Source organism: Zonotrichia albicollis, chromosome 16, assembly GCF_047830755.1.
Source record: "Zonotrichia albicollis isolate bZonAlb1 chromosome 16, bZonAlb1.hap1, whole genome shotgun sequence".
Taxonomy (NCBI): Eukaryota; Metazoa; Chordata; class Aves; order Passeriformes; family Passerellidae; genus Zonotrichia; species Zonotrichia albicollis.
Window position 1 is genome coordinate 14,549,632 of NC_133834.1, and position 19,066 is coordinate 14,568,697.

Sequence of the window (19,066 nt, forward strand, 5' to 3'; positions counted from 1 at the left end):
CCATCCCAACTCCAGAGCACCCCAAAACTACAGCTGGATGCTAGTCTTGATCATTTATTTAGGATTTAAAACTGTAACTAATGATTTCCAGGAATAAAATCTAAATTATCATTTCTTTAGGATTTAAAACTGTAACTAATGATTTCCAGGAATAAAATCTAAATTAATGAGGGGGGGTGCTGTTCTTGTTGAATCAGATTGCTGTATTGAATATCAGATTGCTATATTGGTATGTACTGGTGTATTGGTATGTACTGGTGTATTGGTATCTACTGGTATATTGCTTTTTACAGTGCTAGAAATTCCTTAATTTTTGGAGCTTCCTGGTCAGCAGAATGGCACCAAGGCAAAGACAGGAAGAGGTGTCAGGGGTCACAGGATCATGGAATGATTGAGGTTGGAAAAGACCTCCAGGATCATCCTGTCCAAGCTGTGACCCATCCCCACCTTGTCCCCAGCCCAGAGCATTGAGTGCCACCTCCAGGATTGGGGACTCTGCCACCCACCCAAGCAAGCCCATTCCAATATCTGATCACCCTTCTTGGGAAGAAATTCTTCCTGATGTCCAAGAGAAATCCCCTCAAAGTTCATGCTTCCCGTGATAGGATATTTACGATTTCTAAACATCTGAAAACATCTTGACCCCACCTTGCTGTCTTTGTGAGAATTATTTATTGCCTTAAAATTCCTGAATACCACCAAAATAAAGGAATTTTGTTGTGTTATTAATGGAGCTGAGCAAATGGTCCTTCATGTCAAAGCTTTCAGTGCAGTGGACAAATCCTGCTGTCCCTTGCCCCCAGTGAGCAGTTTGAATTTCCAGTGATTTGCCCCATACTGGTCCTGCTCATGTTGGATTTTGGTGCATCCTGCTCATGTTGGATTTTGGTGCATCCTGCTCATGTTGGATTTTTGTGCTGTTCTGATGCCACCCTCCTGTGTCAGAGTGGGAGTGAGTTTTATTTCTTTCCTTCCATGTCCTTCCCAGGCATCAGAGGAGGCCTCCCTGCGGGCTCTGGAGAGTCTGATGACGGAGTTTTTCCACAATTGCACAACAAATGAGAGGAAACGTGAGATAGGTGAGTCCTGCCCCTCCAGGGCTGCTCCTGGTGCTGCTCCTGCCCAGCACAGGGGACTGGGGTGTTCCACAGAGCAGCTGGCATCTTCCCCCTCCTGCCTAGGTGGGCCAGGTTTCCATAGCTGGGGTCTGTGGCAGCTCCTGTGGGTGATAAACTGTCGGATCTCAGGATCTCAGTCCTGAGGTGCTGAGCCACCGAGACCACCCTTGGGGGGCTCGGGAGTCCTGGAATGTTCCAGAAGTGTCTGGTGGCTGCACTTTGATCCTACACAGGAGACGACACCTGTATGAGGACAGGAGGGTTTCACCAGAGTGAATGGTGAAGGGATTAGTTAGTTAGAGGGTGAGACACAGGGTTTAGGATTTCTGTACAGGGGGGTTTAGAGAAGTAAGATGGAGGAATTGGGGTGTGTCCTGTCCTTCTTCTTCTTCTTCTTCTTCTCCTCCTCCATCTTCTGTGGTGATGGTGGCACTTTTGGATTGGTTATTACTAAAAGTGCCCCGGGCAATAAGAATAAATGGTATTGGGGAAAAATGATAAATATTGTACACGTAACAATGGGTATAAAGATACGTGGCTGCCAGGAGGGCAGCACAGTGTGCTCATGGCTGACTGCTGAGCAGAGCTCTGTCGGGCCGAAAGAAAATCTTTTAGATAAACAATTAATAAACATAAAGACCGAAAGAAGAACTGAAGCCTCTTCTTGTCCTTCGATACGCGGGCTGCCCCAAGGCCACCCCGGGCCTTTCCAGGCCCCTCAAACAGCAGAGAAAACCCGACAATAAACCAGTGAGGTTCCTCTGTCCATTGTCCTGGGAATGCTCTGCCTGGAGCTGGAGCACAGCCCTCAGCATCAGGAATGCAAAGCAAAGCTGTCCCAGTTCTTGTGGAATGACAAGCAGGAATAACAGCAATTCCCTTTGGGTGGGGTTATTAAATATGTCCTGAAAGGCAGCAGATCCTGCCAGGTGCTCTGGGGGAGCTGCTGGGGATTGAAAAGGAGCAGATTGCTTTTATTCCCAAATGGCCACAGGGATGCTCTGAGGGCTGGAACCCTTCAGAGCTGGGGGTGCTCACCTGGAGAGGAGAAGCTCCAGGGACACCTCAGAGCCCCTGGCAGGGCCTGAAGGGGCTCCAGGAGAGCTGCAGAGGGACTGGGGACAAGGGATGGAGGGACAGGACACAGGGAATGGCTCCCACTGCCAGAGGGCAGGGATGGATGGGATATTGGGAATTGGGAATTGTTCCCTGTGAGGGTGGGCAGGCCCTGGCACAGGGTGCCCACCCTGGATCCCTGGCAGTGCCCAAGGCCAGGCTGGGCAGGACCTGGGGTAGTGGAAATTGTCCCTGCCCATGGCAGGGGTGGTAATGGATGAACTTTAAGGTCCTTCCAACCCAAACCATTCTGGGGTTGTTCTGTTTCTACCGTCTCTGGCCAAAAGTGTGATTGATTGACATGAAAGACTTGTCCCTGAAAGCCTGTAAAATAAACAGCACAAGGTTTTTGTTGTGGTTTTCTGACAGTGATCTCCTGCTGTGGAAGAGGTATCCCTCATTTTCCTGCTTAAATTGCAGGAAAGAGAACAATTAATTAAACCTAAAACTTGCTCAGCCTGTAAAGCAGCCCTTGTGGCTTTTCTCTTTGTCACATTGTCACCTCATGAGAGATGACCAAACCCTTCCTGAGCGTTCAGAGAGGTTTCTGACCCTCTGAACTTCACCAAGTCAGCAGCTCTTGGAGCTGCATTAAAAGAAGGTGGGTTTAGAACACTGATCTGAAGTGCTCCTGCTCCCACAATGACCTGAAATCCCAGCGTTTGGCTTTTACAGATAAAATAACAGTGCTCATAATACAATTGCTGTGTGATTTGTTTTAATGTTCACCTCTTATCTGCTGCAGTTATTTATGTCAAAACTGATTCGAAAATGACACATCAGTTTTGTTTTCATTAAAGCCTGTGGTTACATTGCTTTAAACACTGTAGAATGTGATTTTATTATATTTTTTGCCCTCCTCCAGGTTGAGTCATTCCCTGAACACAGGGTCTCTTCCCTGCTCACTTGCTGTGCTATCACTATACATTGTTATGGCTTTGTTTACAGCTACAGAACTTTAATGGAATATTTTACATCAAAGTCAAATTAAAACTGAAGTACATTTTCAAGTAATTTATGTACTTTTATGGGGTTTTTTTTTTTGCAGAAGAGCTTTTAAATAACTTTGCCCAGCAGATAGGAGCCTGGAGATTCTGCCTGTACTTCCTGTCCAGCACAAGGAATGACTATGTGATGATGTACAGCCTGACAGTGTTTGAGGTGAGGCCCCAGCTCCTGCACTGCTCTGCCTGGTGCAGTTTGAGCTGGCAATCGATTTTTTGGGGGCAGATGTTTGTCTGAAATGGCATCCCTGGTAAGTACAGTGATGAAGGATGCTTTTATTGCTCTCTGCCAGAGAGGTTGCTTAATGGCAGGCTTAGAGTGGGAGAATGTGAATCTTTGTACACAAATTGAAGAATTCATTTCCTGGCATCTCAAAGCACAAATTACCTCCAGTTTCAGAGGCTGCTTGAGTTTCTGCACGATGCTTTTAAGGGTGTTATTGCTTTTATGCTGTTTTTATGATCAGAAATATGGGGGTGATTACCTGCTCCTGGCTCCTGCAGGCTCTGAGTGCTGAGAGGGAAGGCAAACCTGCTTTTATTTTTCTGACATTTTGTAGTTGTGGTTGCTGCTCTTGAACTGCATCCTGCAAACTTGTGCTGGCTGGAGAGGTGAGGTCTCTCTTAGCCAGCCACATCCCACTCTTCATCTAATGATAAAAGAGGAAAATTTGGGTTAAAAGGTTTGATATTGATCTCTGTGTCCTCTGGAATAAGCAAAAGTGTTGTGTGGACAGCACTGGTGTGTCACTGATTTCTCAGTGAGCAGTGCAGATGTCCTGGGGTTTGGTCAGTGTCACCCCTCAGTCTGGGACATTTGTGTCATGTCCTTGGCTGGGTGGGCACTCTGAGCTGTGCCCCTAAACCAGAGAGATTTACAGCCTTTGTACTGGGCCACTTTTCAGATAAAATACATGTTTAGATAAAAACCCTGCTCTTCAAGTTGGGTTGTTTTTACAAATTATCTACATAATTGTTGATTTCTTCTCTTAAATATTCATTTTACTTATTAAGGATTGCAGAAGGAGTCTGGACTCCATCTGCAAACTGAATCTGCTTTACCTTCCCCTCCAAAAGGGCTGATGGGAATTATTCCTGCTCAGGGCATGGTGTCCCACTGGTTTTCCTGACAAGCAAAACAAGTTCAGGGCCAGGAGATGGATTCAGTGATCCTTGGGATCATCCTATGTGGATCCTACAGCTCAGGATATTTTATGGATTTTGGTTACTGAGCCTCTCCTTCCCTAGAGGGGGAAAAAGTAGCACTGAAAATCCTAATTGTGCCCAGAATAAAGAAATCCCTGGGCAAGTGCAGAGGGAGGGAGCAGCTGGGAGATGAGGATCTCTCCATGGAGGAGCTTGAATTCCCAAATTTAACTGGTGCAGAGCCATGGTCTGTCCCACTGTGCAGCTTCCCCTGCTGTCCTTGGCTGCTGGATCAGTCAGGAGGGTGTGAACACAAGGATCATTCCCAAAATTTCCCAAGGATGTGGATTTCCCAAAGTGCTTAAGAAGGTAGCAGTGGGTTTGGAATAAAACTCCTCCTGACATTGTTTTCACCTCCTGCTTTTTGGAAATGAAGCTAAAACATCTTCCAGTTTTATTGGGATTCTGGACTTGCATCAAGGAACCCTCAGCAGCTTGGGCCATTGTTTTCAAGCAGTACTTGTGGATTTTCTCTGCTAGGAAACACCAAAAACAACTTCTTTGAGGAATTTCTGTATAAATATCACACAAGGATCATTCCCAAAACTGCCCAAGGACATGAACTTTCCAAACTCCTTAGGAAGGTAGCAGTGGGTTTGGAATAAAACTCCTCCTGACCCCTGTTCCAGATGGATTGTTTTCACCTCCTGCTTTTTGGAATGAAAACATCTTCCCAAAAGCATTTCTAGGGAGAAAGCTGCTGCTGGCAGGTGGAGGAGCAGGACAGAACACAGCAGACATTAAAGGATGGGTGTTAAAGATCTTCCAGTTTTATTGGGATTCTGGACTTGCATCAAGGAACCCTCAGCAGCTTGGGCCATTGTTTTGAAGCAGTATTTGTGAGTTTTCTTTGCTAGGAAGCACCAAAACCAACTTCTTTGAAGAATTTCTGTATAAATATCACACAAGGATCATTCCCAAAACTGCCCAAGGACATGAACTTCCCAAAGTACTTAGGAAGGGTTTGGAATAAAACTCCTCCTGACCCCTGTTCCAGATGGATTGTTTTCACCTCCTGCTTTTTGGAATGAAAACATCTTCCCAAAAGCATTTCTAGGGAGAAAGCTGCTGCTGGCAGGTGGAGGAGCAGGACAGAACACAGCAGGCATTAAAGGATGGGTGTTAAAGATCTTCCAGTTTTATTGGGATTCTGGACTTGCATCAAGGAACCCTCAGCTGGTTGAGCCATTGTTTTCAAGCAGTACTTGTGGATTTTCTCTGCTAGGAAACACCAAAAACAACTTCTTTGAAGAATTTCTGTATAAATATCCCTGCCCTGGGAGCTGCTGTCTGTGTGCAGTGCATCCTACTGAGGATTGCATCTCCTTTGACCATACATCTTCCAGTTTTGGATATTTGAGGTTTCTTCCAGGCTGGGACTGTGATCTCCAGCATTCTCTTTCTGCAGGCTGAGTGCTGCAGATGGGCACAGACCTTCAGCCTCCTCTCTGGGTTATCCCAAGAGATTCAGCTCCTGCTGCTCCAGAGCCCTAAATGGGATCAGGGCAGGGAAGCAATTTGTGACTCTGCTTTCCTTTGGATTTTCTCTGGCTTTAAGTGGGCTGAAGGCTTTCTGTGCACTGGTGCCTTGTCACTGCCAGGGCCTGCTCCAGTGACCTCCCAGCTCAGCTTCAGGAGGCCTGGGTGCCATCAGAGGCCTGGGAAGCCAAACCTCCTCCCCTGATTTTCTTCTCCTGCTTCATCCAAGGCTGTGCTTCCCCCTTTAGAGGGGAAACCCTTGGTGCCCAGGGTTAAAAGATAGAGGAAATGGTTCTGTGCCTGTCACTATAGCTCTGCTTAACCCCAAACCAGTTAAACCAGTAACTTCAGCTCCATTGTGGCACTGCCAGTCCTGGGCCATGAGTGCAGATGCTCTGTCCCTGCTTTATGTTGTTCACCTGGAAAAGAGAAGGCTCTGAGGAGACCTCAGAGCCCCTGCCAGGGCCTGAAGGGGCTCCAGGAGAGCTGCAGAGGGACTGGGGACAAGGGCTGGAGGGACAGGACACAGGGAATGGCTCCCACTGCCAGAGGACAGGGATGGATGGGATATTGGGAATTGGGAATTGTTCCCTGTGAGGGTGGGCAGGCCCTGGCACAGGGTGCCCACCCTGGATCCCTGGCAGTGCCCAAGGCCAGGCTGGGCAGGGCTGGGAGCAGCCTGGGACAGTGGGAGCTGTCCCTGCCATGGCAGGGGTGGGAACAGGATGATTTTTAAGGTCCCTTCCAACCCAAACCATTTTGAGATTCCAGATTCTCTCAGTGTTTCTCTCATGTCCAAGATGAGCTCACGTGGGACGTCCATTCCTTTTGCAGAACCTGATCAATAAGATGTGGCTGGGGGTGCCATCCCAGGACAAGATGGAGATCAGGAGCTGCCTGCCCAAGCTGCTGCTGGCCCACCACAAAACTCTGCCTTACTTCATCAGGAACAAGCTCTGCAAGGTCATCGTGGACATCGGCCGCCAGGACTGGCCCATGTTCTACCACGACTTCTTCACCAACATCCTGCAGGTGAGAGCCCTGCCCTGCATGGAGCCAGCTTCTCCCTCAGAAACATCTTTTTGTTTCTTTGAGGAGGGAAAAAGAAACCCCTGTTTGATGAAGCTCAAATGGTAGATGTTGCTTTGTAAATTCCTTTTTAATTCTGTTGTAACTCTCGACTTTTTCCGTGTTAGTTTTCTCTCCAGTGTTAAAAGTGTTTTTGGAGAGGGAACAACACTGTGCCACAAGTATTCACATTGAATTTTAAATATTATGGGCTAAGTCTTGAAAATACAAGGAGTATGGGTTGTTAAACAAAACAGAAGGCAGTGAAATTACAGATTCTGAAAGGGCAGTTTCTCAATGGGGCTGGTGCAGATTTTTCCCCCAACAGCCAAAGACACCCCAAAATCTCTGGTACTTCATCAATAAGGTCATGGGGTGATGGGATCCCATCCTAATGGGATGTTGTTGGGGTTTTCAGGAGGGCTCAGCTGTGAACTGGGGATCCTCACTGAATCCATGTCATTACCTGGAATGTTGGATGAACTCAGTGTCCTTACAGGGAATCCTGGGCCAGGCTGCTGCTGGAGCATCACCAGGCTGGTGCAAACCTCTTTTTGTTGGATTAGTTTGTCTCCAGTTCCCTTAAAATTGTCCCTAATTGGCTTAAGGAGGCTGAGTGTAAACTGAAGTGCTGCACAGCTTTTTCTGCTGACATAATTACATGATTTGAATGCAGCAAAGCCCACGGCCAAGCCACAAGGCAGTTACTGAAATCCAAGTCCTTGAGTGGCAGGAGTTTATTTGTTAAGGCAAATGGATCTAGTATTAATTGCAAATTTTAAAAAAAAAAACCTGTCTTGGCTGCAGAGCTCATCCCTGGCTGGTGTAATCACTATTCTGACTGTTCTGGAGTGGGACATGCTGCAGCTTTAACCTCAGTTGTCAGTTTGACAAGAAATACTTGGAGATAACTGTGTCCATGTGGAGATTTGCCTCTCATTTCACCTGGATGTGAACTGAAAGGCAGCCTGAGCTCTCCTGGCCTTCCTACCACTCTGGGGTTTTCTTAAGGCATTGCAGAGCTCACTTGAGGAATCTCTTTTCCCTTAAGCCTCTCCTTGTGAGCTCAGCAGTGAAGGGAAATGTTTCCATAAATTAATTTGTGTGGCAGACACATTCCTAAAATGTTCAGAGAAAGTGGAGGAAAACCAGTAATGCTGAATTCCAGGGCCTTGACAGAAGGCAGAGTAGCACAGGGGCAGAATGATTTGCTGTTAGAATTGCAGATGAGCCCTGTCTCAGGACTTTTTCTGAGATCATTTGCAGCATGTTCTTTGTTCTTCAGCATTAAATTGTATCCCAGTACTCTGTGTAGTCTCTAAGCCTTTTACTGAGCCTCTGGAGGGGTGGAGAAGAAAGGTAAATTGGGATATTGTATTGTCATTGTGAAGAGCCAGTAATTCTACATAAAGTACTGCTTCCTCAGAGGTTTAAAATTTGTTTAGCCTGACTGAGGTACCAGTGCCTGGTCTTGCTAAAACTCCCTGGATTTGTCAGAAAATATCCAGAGAGATGATTTTCAGTCCCTTCACAATTTACCAGCAGGTTGGATGCTTCATTGAGTCCTTTGCCTGTGTTTGGGATTTCTTTTTCAACAGCCAAGATGAGGAGCTCTTAGATGGGCTATTTTCTCCCCAGATATTTCACCAAACTCTGTGTTTTTAGCAGTGTTAACTCGGCCTGGCTCTCCTTTGGAGGGTCAGGGAATCAGGAGCAAAGTCAGCCTGTATTGCAGAATTGTGGCTTCAAGGATTACTTGTAGCAACTGGGATTGGCTTTGGACTTTTCTCTCCCAGAGGGAGCAGTGCATAAATCACTTTGGATGTGTCTGGGCAGCAGTGGAGAGCAGAGCTGTCCTTCAGCTGGAAACAAAACTTTGTCCCACTTGAAGAAGTCTTTAATAACCCCATGGCTGGTGAAGGCACAAGTCAGCTCTTTGTCCAGTCCTGTTCCAGCATGGAGCAGAAATTACTGTCTTAGGGGGATATTGTAACAAGGTGCAGGATTGATGCATCTGACTCCATGTTCTCAGAGGATTAATTTATTAATTTCTTATACTATTTTATAGTAAAGAATACTATAGTATAGTAAAGAATACAGAAAGGATACTCACTGAATGCTGAAAAGATAATGAAAACTTGTGACTCTCTCCAGAGTCCTCACACAGCTTGGCCCTGATTGGCCAAAGAGTGAAAACAACTCACAGCAGAATCCAATGAAACAGTCACCTCTGGATAAACAATCTCCAAACACATTCCACATGAGCACAGCACAGGAGAAGCAAATGAGATCAGAATTGTTTCCCTTTTCTCTGAGGCCTCTCTCACTGCCTTTCAGCTTCCCAGGAGGAAAACCCTGGGTGAAGGAATTTTTTCAGAGAATGAGAATGCCACAGGGGGAAATGCAGTTTGCAGTTTGAGATCCAGTGCAGGTGCAAGGGGAGCTCAGATCCCTCAGGTGCCATCTGCTGCTGGCTGCAGCCTTTGGGCCGTGTGGGAAGGGGACATTTTTGGGGACCTGAGGTGGTGCTGGGCAGGGGATGCAGCAAGCAGAAGGCACAGGCTGTTCTGTGACCCTCATGGGACACACAGTGTGTGCAAGGACATTATGAAAGCACTCCTGAAACCCCAGGGATTCCCACGGGGCTCGAGCTGTTGCGACATCAGAGATTCAGTCTGGGGCAGTCGAACTGGAGAGCCCTGAGCGGTGAAGCCGCTGTAAACTGGGAGTAGTGTTGCTAATCCCTGTGTGTCAGTGCATGTTGTCATCACAGTGCTCTCATCCCTGTGCTCCTCAGCTGATCCAGTCTCCTGTGACCACTCCCCTGGGGCTGATCATGCTGAAAACCACGTCGGAGGAGCTGGCGTGTCCCCGCGAGGACCTGAGCGTGGCGCGCAAGGAGGAGCTGCGCAAGCTGCTCCTGGAGCAGGTGCAGACCGTGCTGGGGCTCCTCACAGGTACATGGCTCTGCTTGTCCTGCCTCAGGGCACCTTTTGGACAGAACTTTTAAAGGAGAAAGCAGATTTAATTGGTTTTTTTTTCCAACCGGTTCGGGAGAAAATACTTTTTTGGAGAAAAGTGGGAAAAACCTTTAAAAAACCTTTATTAAACAATAAAACTTCAACAGTATTAAACAATAAAATTCTTTGCTGCTCTAAAAGAGATGACAAACTCAGAAAGTCCCTTCCCTGGGTTGCAGCTTGGATAATTCAGTTTCTTATCAATCTTTCTGGTGCTGGAAATGTTGCAGCCTGGTGGGGCCACAGGTGTGAGCTGCTGGTGCTCTTTTGAGTGCTCAGTTCAGAGTAGGATTAAACAGGTTTAAAGAAAAGGGAAAAAAGACCTTACAGTCTAAGGAACTTCTTTGCTTTAGTTAGTTAAAACTGACTAAAACAAAGGAGAGCTCTCTTATCAGTCCCTCCAGTGCTGGAAATGCCAGACCCAACTGTGGGCACAAGTGTGAGCTGCTGGTGCTCTTCTGGTGTTCAGTTCAGAGCAGGGTTAAACAGGTTTAAAGAAAAGGGGAAAAAAACCTTAGTTTAGTTAGTTAAAGCTAACTGAAACAAAGGAGAGCTCTGTCCTGCTGTCTGTCCATCCACAGACAGCACAGTCCAGGAGCAGGAGCATGGAGGAGTGAGTGCAGTGTCTGAAAACAAGCTGCTGCTGCTGCTTCTTTTTCTTCACTTTCTGGAACAAGTCCTAAGGGTGTAAAACTTATTATTCAGCATAAACAGAACAAGATGACTGGGGATAAAAGCATCATATAGTCAACTCAGGACATTGTCACACCTTGTGGCACTGAGCTGGCTGTCCCCTCAGCACCCACAGCTGGGCTGCCACTCCTGGGGTCACGAGGGCTTTGGTGTCAAGATGACTTGGAGGTGTTAGAAAGTCTCTTTTTTTCAGTTTCGAGACTGAAGAAGAAGACAGAATTTTTGGGTTCTTGTTTTTAGGGTTGTTTATTTGCTCTTATTTAATACATTGTCTTTTTTTGACTTGTTGAGATCTGTTTAGCGTGTTGGTTTATGTCACACTGACCTCCCTCAGGGCGGTGTTGTCTTTTTATACTAAAAACTACATGTGCATTATTTACAATCATTTTCTAATCTTACCACTCATGTTGCACAGTTTGTTTTTACTCTAAACTAATTTAAAAGTGTTACTATTACAGCAGAAGATTGAGGCTGAGAAGAAGGAGAAAGATAGAATATGTTTACATTTTTTTATCTTGTTTTTTGAACTCTCATTCTAAAACCTCTAAAATCCTACATTTTCACATTGTGCTCCAACCCTTGTGGCTTGTAACTCTTCACACAAAGTTGGTAATTGTTTTTATGGGTTGAAATCAAAGGCACAGGTGTTTTTGACTCTGTGCCAGGGTCTCAAATCCTCCCAGGAGTTTCCTGGGTTCTGACACTGGGGGTGTGTGGAGCACAATGGGGGTGATGCAGTGGCTGCTGCTGCACTGTGAGCACTCAGCTCTGCCCTGCAGCACTCAGGCCAACTTAATATGAACCAATTCATGCAGCAGAGCAGCTGCTGAGCTCCCTCCATGGAGAGGATGGGGGTTTTCTGCTCTTAGTGAGCCCAAAGCTGTTGTGGAGTGTTTCTGTCCCTCCCAAAGCACCTGAGCTGGGTTCTGCCAGAGTTCTCCTGCAGTCTGTGCTGTGTTTGTTGGATCAGTGTGGATCTTTGAGAAGGCACTTCTGAAAGTTCTCTCTTTGGCCAGGTATTTTGGAGAGCATCTGGGATAAGCACAGTGCTACTGCTGCCACTCCACCGCCATCGCCGACCTCAGGAGAAAGTGGTAAGGAAAAGCTGCAAGATGGGATTTCCATGTACTTGAACCTGCAGTATCAGGCACTTTCAGGCACTTTCACCTGCAGCATCAGATTCCTTTCTTTGCTGTCTGACCTCTCCTAATAACCCTTTCCCAGAGCTTTTCACAGGCCAACAAATTCCTGATTGGAAAGACAAACTCTACACAAAGAAACAAATTGCACTGTGGGGACACCCCACTGCAAATGCCATGAAAATGTGCCCACAGAGCTGCTTGTTGTCCTCAGATGGCAGAAACTTCCCTGAAGCTTCAATGCAAAATGCTCTAATGACAGTGAGTTAAAATCATGGAATTGTTAAGGTTGGAAGAGCCCTGTAAGGTCATCAAGTCCAGCTCTTATTCCAGCACTGCCAAGGCCACCACTAACCCATGTCCTCAGCTGCCACCCATGCAAGGCTTTTAAATCCTCTCAGGGATGGTGACCCCCCACTGCCCTGGGCAGCTGTGCCAGGGCCTGACCACCCTTCTATGAAGAGATTTTCCCAATATCCAATCTGAACCTCTCCTGGTACTTAAAGCCATTTCCTTTTGTCCTGTCCCTGTTCCCTGGGAGCAGAGCCTGACCCCCTCAGCTGTCCCCTCCTGTCAGGAGCTGTGCAGAGCCACAAGGTCCCCCCTGAGCCTCCTTTTCTCCAGGCTGAGCCCCTTTCCAGCTCTCTCAGCCCCTCCTGGTGCTCCAGCCCCTTCCCAGCTCTGTTCCCTTCTCTGGACAAGCTCCAGCCCCTCAGTGTTGGGAGGGCCCAGAACTGGACAGGGGACTGGAGGTGCCTCAGCAGTGCCAGCCCAGGGGACAGTCCCTGAGTCCCTGCCCTGGTCCTGCTGCCACCCCAGTGCTGGTCCAGGCCCAGTGCCTTTGCCCTCTTGCCCACCTGGGCACACTTTTTTTACTGAGCAACTTTGCAGCCCCTCTGCCCCAAGCCTTGCATGGGGTTGGCATTGTCCCCTGAATTCCAGCTGGTGGCACATCAAAGCCAGTGGAGCAAAACTGAGTCCTGCCTGGGGAAAAGGAAAGTGAAAGTAGCCAAGTCTGTGTAATGGCACAGAGTGCCCAGAGCAGCTGGGGCTGCCCCTGGATCCCTGGCAGTGCCCAAGGCCAGGCTGGGCAGGGCTGGGAGCAGCCTGGGACAGTGGGAGGTGTCCCTGCCATGCCAGGGGTGGCACTGGATGGGTTTTAATGTCCCTTCCAACCCAAACCATTCTGTGATTATGAAAGTTTTCTATCTATTCCTGTTAGACCTTTGTGTGAGTGCTTATCTGATGTTAACCCACTGACATCTCTACTTCTTAGTTACCTCTGAAATGGAGAACACATTTTTGTGTCCTTGTCCTTGGCACACTTTTCCTTGTCCCTGGGACCTTGAGCAGTTCCCTGGGAGCTGCAGATCACTTCCTTGTGGCCAGATTGCAGCAGGCAGCTCCAGCCTGCTGCCTCTGATAAGCCTTTGGCAGTGTTTTGCTTAGTGCTAAACCTTTCACATTGAAGTTTGAGCAGCATTTTGAGTGCTCCTTTCCTGTAGAGGAGCTTAACATATTTCTATATTTATATACAAACCACAAACTTTAATGGGAAGAAATATTCCTTTGGGTTGGCAGAGGGAAAGTGGATTTTGCTGTAGCTTGGAAGAGTTTGGACAGGAAATATTTACAGAAAAGATCAAAGCTTCTGGTGTCAATTGTTAAGAATGGTGCTGGGGGAGGGAATTGGTGGAACAGATTCTGGGCTGGCTGTCATGGAAGCCTGTTGGAGATGTCCCTCAGTCCCTTGGGGATTGCTGAGGCAGCTTTCATCCACCTGTGTGCTCCCCTCGTGACTGGGGATCAGATTTCCCAAACTGGAAGTCGGCTGCACTTCTGTGCTGGCCTTTTCCTTTCTCCCCTCTCAGGGAAAACAAACAAACTTTTCACACAGTGTTTTCTCAGGATAATTGCTAGGAACCAGGACCACACAAGCTGTGCCTTTAGAAGTTTCATTGTGCCTGTGCAAACTTGTTTGTGTGAAACTCTCTCAGTTTTATTTTTCTGTGCTGTGTTTTTGCTGTGTCCATGTTAAAATTGGTTGTGCTTCCACTTCTTGAAGTCACAGAATCACTAAGGCTGGAAAAGAGTCTGAGTCCAACCAGCACTGCCAGAGCCACCACTAAACCATGTCCCCAAGTGCCACATCCCCATGGCTTTTGGACACTTTCAGAGATGATGGTTCCACCACTTCCAAAAGGAGCACCAGGTGCTTCCCTCTGATCCATTCTTGCTCATTTTGTGTTCCCTGAGACTCAATTCTGGTGACTCTTGAATGTTTTCATTGCTTAAGTGAGGCCACCACTTTACTCTTTCCATTCAGGTGAGGTTAAAGGTGTTCCAAGAGGCAGAACAAGCTCCTGAGTCCCCATGAATGTTTAATATCTTCCATCAGAGCCCAGCTCTCTTTAGGAACTTGGAAAACCTCTGCTTCCTATTTTTCATTTGCACAGGGAAGTGGAGTGAAATGGTTACTTGCAAGTCTTGCATGAGTTTTAAATAGCACTTGAAGACAACATTAAAGTCATTTCTCATATCACTTAAGCAAAGCAACTCTGATAATGTCCCAAGCTGGACAACATTTGAGTTATTGCCATGGTGGAGGATTTACTCAGAAAGAGTCTCAGCCTGCAAATGTTGTCTTTGCATGATTTATAGCACATTTCCTGATGAATCCCTTCCTCAGGAACATTCCCTCACCTGTGGCAAACAAATGAGCAGCAGGAGCATTTGTGGCTGAGGCAGTCACTGGGAGTTTCCTGCTTTGGCATGAATGCAGCTGATGCTGTGAATTTGTCACCTGTTTGCAAAGCCACTGAAAATCCCTGAACCCCAGAGCTTCAGTGATTTAACTGTGTGCAAAGCACTTGAACCAGCTACAGGAGTGTAACTGAGACTTTCTGCTGGGGATGGAATAAAAGATGAGAATCTTTAATTCTCGTTGATTTTTGTGGAGCTGGCTGAACTGAATGTTTAAAAGAATAAAAATAGTTGGGGTTGGAGGGCACATTAAAGATTATTCCTGCCATGGCAGGGACACCTCCCACTGTCCCAGGGTTTTCCAAACCCCATCCAGCCTGGCCTTGGGCACTGCCAGGGATCCAGGGTGGGCACCCTGTGCCAGGGCCTGCCCACCCTCACAGGGGACAATTCCCCATTCCCAATATCCCATCCATCCCTGCCCTCTGGCAGTGGGAGCCATTCCCTGTGTCCTGTCCCTCCATCCCTTGTCCCCAGTCCCTCTGCAGCTCTCCTGGAGCCCCTTCAGGCCCTGGCAGGGGCTCTGAGGTGTCCCTGGAGCTTCTCCTCTCCAGGTGAGCACCCCCAGCTCTCCCAGCCTGGCTCCAGAGGGGCTCCAGCCCTTGGGGTGTCTCCATGGGTTCCCCTGGACTCTCTGCAGCAGCTCCAGGTCCTTCCTGTGCTGGGCCCCAGGGCTGGGGCAGCTCTGCAGGTGGGGTCTCACCTGAGGGGCACAATCCCCCCCTCCTGCTGCCCATAGCAGGGCTCAGCCCAGCCCAGGGGGGTTTCTGGGTGCTCACAGCCAGGGCAGCTCCAGCTCTCACCCCCCAACACCCCAAATCCTCCCCAGGGCTGCTCTCACTCTATTCCCTGCCCAGCCTGGGTTTGTGCTTGGGATTGCCCCAGCCCAGGTGCTCTTGGCCTGGTTGAGCTTCAGGGGATCTGTAAAAGCACAATGTGAGCTGTACAGATGTGTCCAGGTGTGGATGTCTCCCCTCAGAGGGTTCTGTGCTTTTTGTCTTGCTCAGCCAGAGCCATGTGATGCCTTCAGTTTCTGGAGCACAGGAGAAAGAAGCAATGATAAGGCTTGGCAGGGAATTATGAATTCAGTGATGTAAGACATCAATCTTGGTGAAAAATGAGGACTAAGGAGGGATGTGTTCATCACTCAGGCTCTTGTGTACATTGGAAGTAGCTCAGTAAATCATAGCTGTTATTTTGGCACTGCTGGTGTCAGGATGTTTCACTTCCATAAAAAATCACTCAGATTCTCCAAGACCTTGAGATTCTGTAGCACAGCAAGTGCCAGATTTTTAAAGATGAAGTACTCAAGGAGGAGAAGTGTGTTGAAGAACTTGGGGAAGGTGAAGAATTTTGCAGCAGGTGGAAGCCTGGAGGTTGTGGGCAGCATCTGGTTGGGGCTGGCCCTTGGCTTCCAAAAGCTTTTGAGGAAGCAAAGGCCACCAGGGATAAGGGAATGTCTGGGTTGTTGGTGGCTTGGTTAGAGGTGGTACATGAAAGGTGAGGGGGAAAGTTCAGCCTGGGCTAGGCAGGATTAACCTCAGAGCTTCTCCACATCATCCTGCAGAGAATTCGCAGCAGCAGCTGTGCTGCTCTGTGGAACTGATGCCTGAAGCAGCTGAACAGAGGCTAAACAGAGTTAAGGGGAATAAAGAGGATATTTATTAGAAGAGCTTTAAAGGCCACACCCTGGCAGTACCAGAGCTGCAGCCGTGGCTGTGCCTGGATGGCCCCAAGATGGAAGCAAAAGAGGGCTTGGCCCCAAGATCTCACATTTTTGTAAATTTTGATCCATTTGCATATTTGAGCTAATTGTCCAATTAGCCCCAGCCCATGCAGTCCCATCCTGCTTGTTTTTCTCCCTTCAGTCCACATTGTTGGTGCTCTTGGGCCTGAGATTTGGATCATTTGTCCTTGGTCCCCAGCTAGAGAAGGAATTGTTGTGTCTCCCTACCCTGTGAAGAGAGCTCAGCATCCCCTAATATGAAACCCTGACCCACACACCAAAGTAGCACAAAATCAAGAAAAAATCAAAAGCTAAACCTGAGGTATCAGAACTAAGGCTCATCTGCACCCTGAGTGGTGGCTGCAGTTCTGCTCTTTCAGTATCAGTAGGTGCTGAGGAGCAGTGAAGGCTCTGTAGAAAGGCACTAAAGGTGATGGAGGGATTTGAGTGGCTTCCCTGTAAGTGACAACAGAAGCAAAACCTGCTTTCTGTCAAAGAAACTGAGCAGGGGCTGTGTTAGAAGCCTACTGACACAGAGAAAGTGAAAGCAGGGATTATTTCTGTTTCCTGTTTGGGTGGAAAGTGAAACTAGCAGCTGGCATACCCCAAACAAAGCAGCTTCATGGTGAAACTGTGGAACTCTGTCACGAGATATTGCAAATATTAACTTCTGTGGCTTCAGCTGGAGGCTGGAGGAAGTCATGGAAGACAAATCCTGAGGCTGTGTCAGATTTTTCAGACTCCACCTTTCTTGGGAAGTCTTTGTCATGGGGGCTGTGATCTGTGCCTGCCATGGCATTTGGTCCCTGGGAAGAGGTGCTGCCCTGAGTGAGCATTTTGGGGACATCACCACAAGTGTCACAGGCCAGGAGAAGCCTCTGTGATGTTCAGTGTAACACAGATGTGCCAAGCTTACATCAAGGATGCTCAGCCTTGTGGGGAGATATAATTTTATAATAAATTCCTAAAATACACCTCATGGCCTTGCATTTCCTGAAATACCCTGAGAGCCCTGCCTGGTGAGGCCAGAGGGGCTGTGTGGGGCTAAATCCCAAACAGAAATCACCAATGCCTGTCAGCTGAATAACCCACTGAATCCCAGGGTGTGCTGAGGTGGAAGGGATCCACAAGGATGCTCAGAGTCCTGGCCCTGCCCTGGGCTGGGCAGCTGGGGGTTCATGCTGACACCCCTCTGTGGTGTTCACAGGCTCTCTGAACAGAGAGAAGCTGTGAGAGAAGCAGAGAAAAGAATGATCAAAGCAATTCTCTCATTTGCTGCTCCTGTGTTTTTAATTATGTGGAATGTGTTGAAGGTCATTTACCTGAAGGGATTGCTCGGTTGGATTCTGGTGATGGTGTTTTGTTTCATTGACCAGTTAGATCCACACGTGTGTGTTGGGACTGTTGGCAGACAGCCACGAGTTTTTCAGTAGTTAGAAGTAAGTATGATGTAGTGTAGTTGTAGTATAATATAATGTAATATAATATCACAGAATTAAGGTTGGAAGAGCCCTCTAAGATCATCAAATCCAACCTGTGCCCTCACACCTCAACCAGACTGTAGCACCAAGTGCCATGTCCAGTCTTTTTTAAACACATCCAGAGATGAGGATTCTACCACCTCCCTGGGAAGAGCATTCCAGTGCTTTATTATTATTTTGGTGAAAAATTTCTTCCTAATATCCAACCTGTACCTTCCCTGAGGTAGCTGGAGACTGTGTGCTCTGGTTCTGTCAGAGACCAACCCCAGCTGTGTGCAGCCTCCCTTCAGGAAGGTGCAGAGAGCAATAAGGTCACCCCTGAGCCTCCTCTTCTCCAGGCTGAACAGCCCCAGCTCCTTCAAACGTTCCTCACAGGGTTTGTGTTCCCAGCCCCTCACCAGCCTCATTGCCTCCTCTGGATGTGCTCAAGCATCTCAACGATGTTCTAAATTGAGGGGCCCAGAACTGGACACAGTATTCAAGATGAGGTGTCACCAGTGCTGAGTTCAGGGGCACAATGAGCTCCCTGCTCCTGCTGGCCACACCATTCCTCATGCAGGCCAGGAGCCATTGGCCTTCATGGCCACCAAGGCACATTGCTGGCCCATATTCAACCAGCTGTCAACCAGCACCCCCAGGTCCCTTTCCACCTGAACACTGTCCAGCCACACTGTCCCCAGCTTGTCGAGCATTCAGCATTCCAAAGCCTTAGAGTCAGATCTCAATAATCTCCTGCCTCAGGGATTGCCTGCTTTCACTGTGCCCCTACTTTTACTGTACCTCTCTCCCCCAGGTGACCTCTTGAGTAGCCTCTTGCAGAGCCCCAGCGCGGCCAAACTGCTGAACCAGCCCATCCCCATCCTGGACACAGACAGTGAATACATCTGCTCCCTGGCTCTGGAGTGCCTGGCTCACCTCTTCAGCTGGATCCCTCTGTCCACGAGCATCACCCCGTCCCTGCTGACCACCATCTTCCACTTTGCGCGCTTCGGCTGCGACACGCGCGCGCGCAAGATGTCCTCGGTGAACGGCAGCAGCCCCAGCGCGCTGCTGGGCCAGGAGCGGGGCCGCCTGGGCGTGCTGGCCATGGCCTGCATCAACGAGCTCATGTCCAAGAACTGTGTGCCCATGGAGTTTGAGGAGTACCTGCTGCGCATGTTCCAGCAGACCTTCTACCTCCTGCAGAAGATCACGCGGGAGAACAACGCGCACACGGTGAAGAGCCGCCTGGAGGAGCTGGATGAGAGGTGGGG

The 19,066-nt window shown here is 48.2% G+C and overlaps 1 protein-coding gene across 2 annotated transcripts in view; it reads left to right on the top strand.

The window, feature by feature from the left end:
• XPO6 (exportin 6) overlaps window positions 1–19,066 on the top strand; it is a 64,267-nt gene that overhangs the window by 15,239 nt on the left and 29,962 nt on the right. For both annotated transcript variants that reach the window (XM_074553211.1, XM_074553212.1), the window contains exons 2-7: window positions 989–1,079; window positions 3,283–3,395; window positions 6,758–6,955; window positions 9,789–9,948; window positions 11,721–11,798; window positions 18,607–19,060. In XM_074553211.1, coding sequence (XP_074409312.1) covers window positions 989–1,079; window positions 3,283–3,395; window positions 6,758–6,955; window positions 9,789–9,948; window positions 11,721–11,798; window positions 18,607–19,060 — 1,094 coding nt within the window. The remainder of the gene's footprint in view (window positions 1–988; window positions 1,080–3,282; window positions 3,396–6,757; window positions 6,956–9,788; window positions 9,949–11,720; window positions 11,799–18,606; window positions 19,061–19,066) is intronic.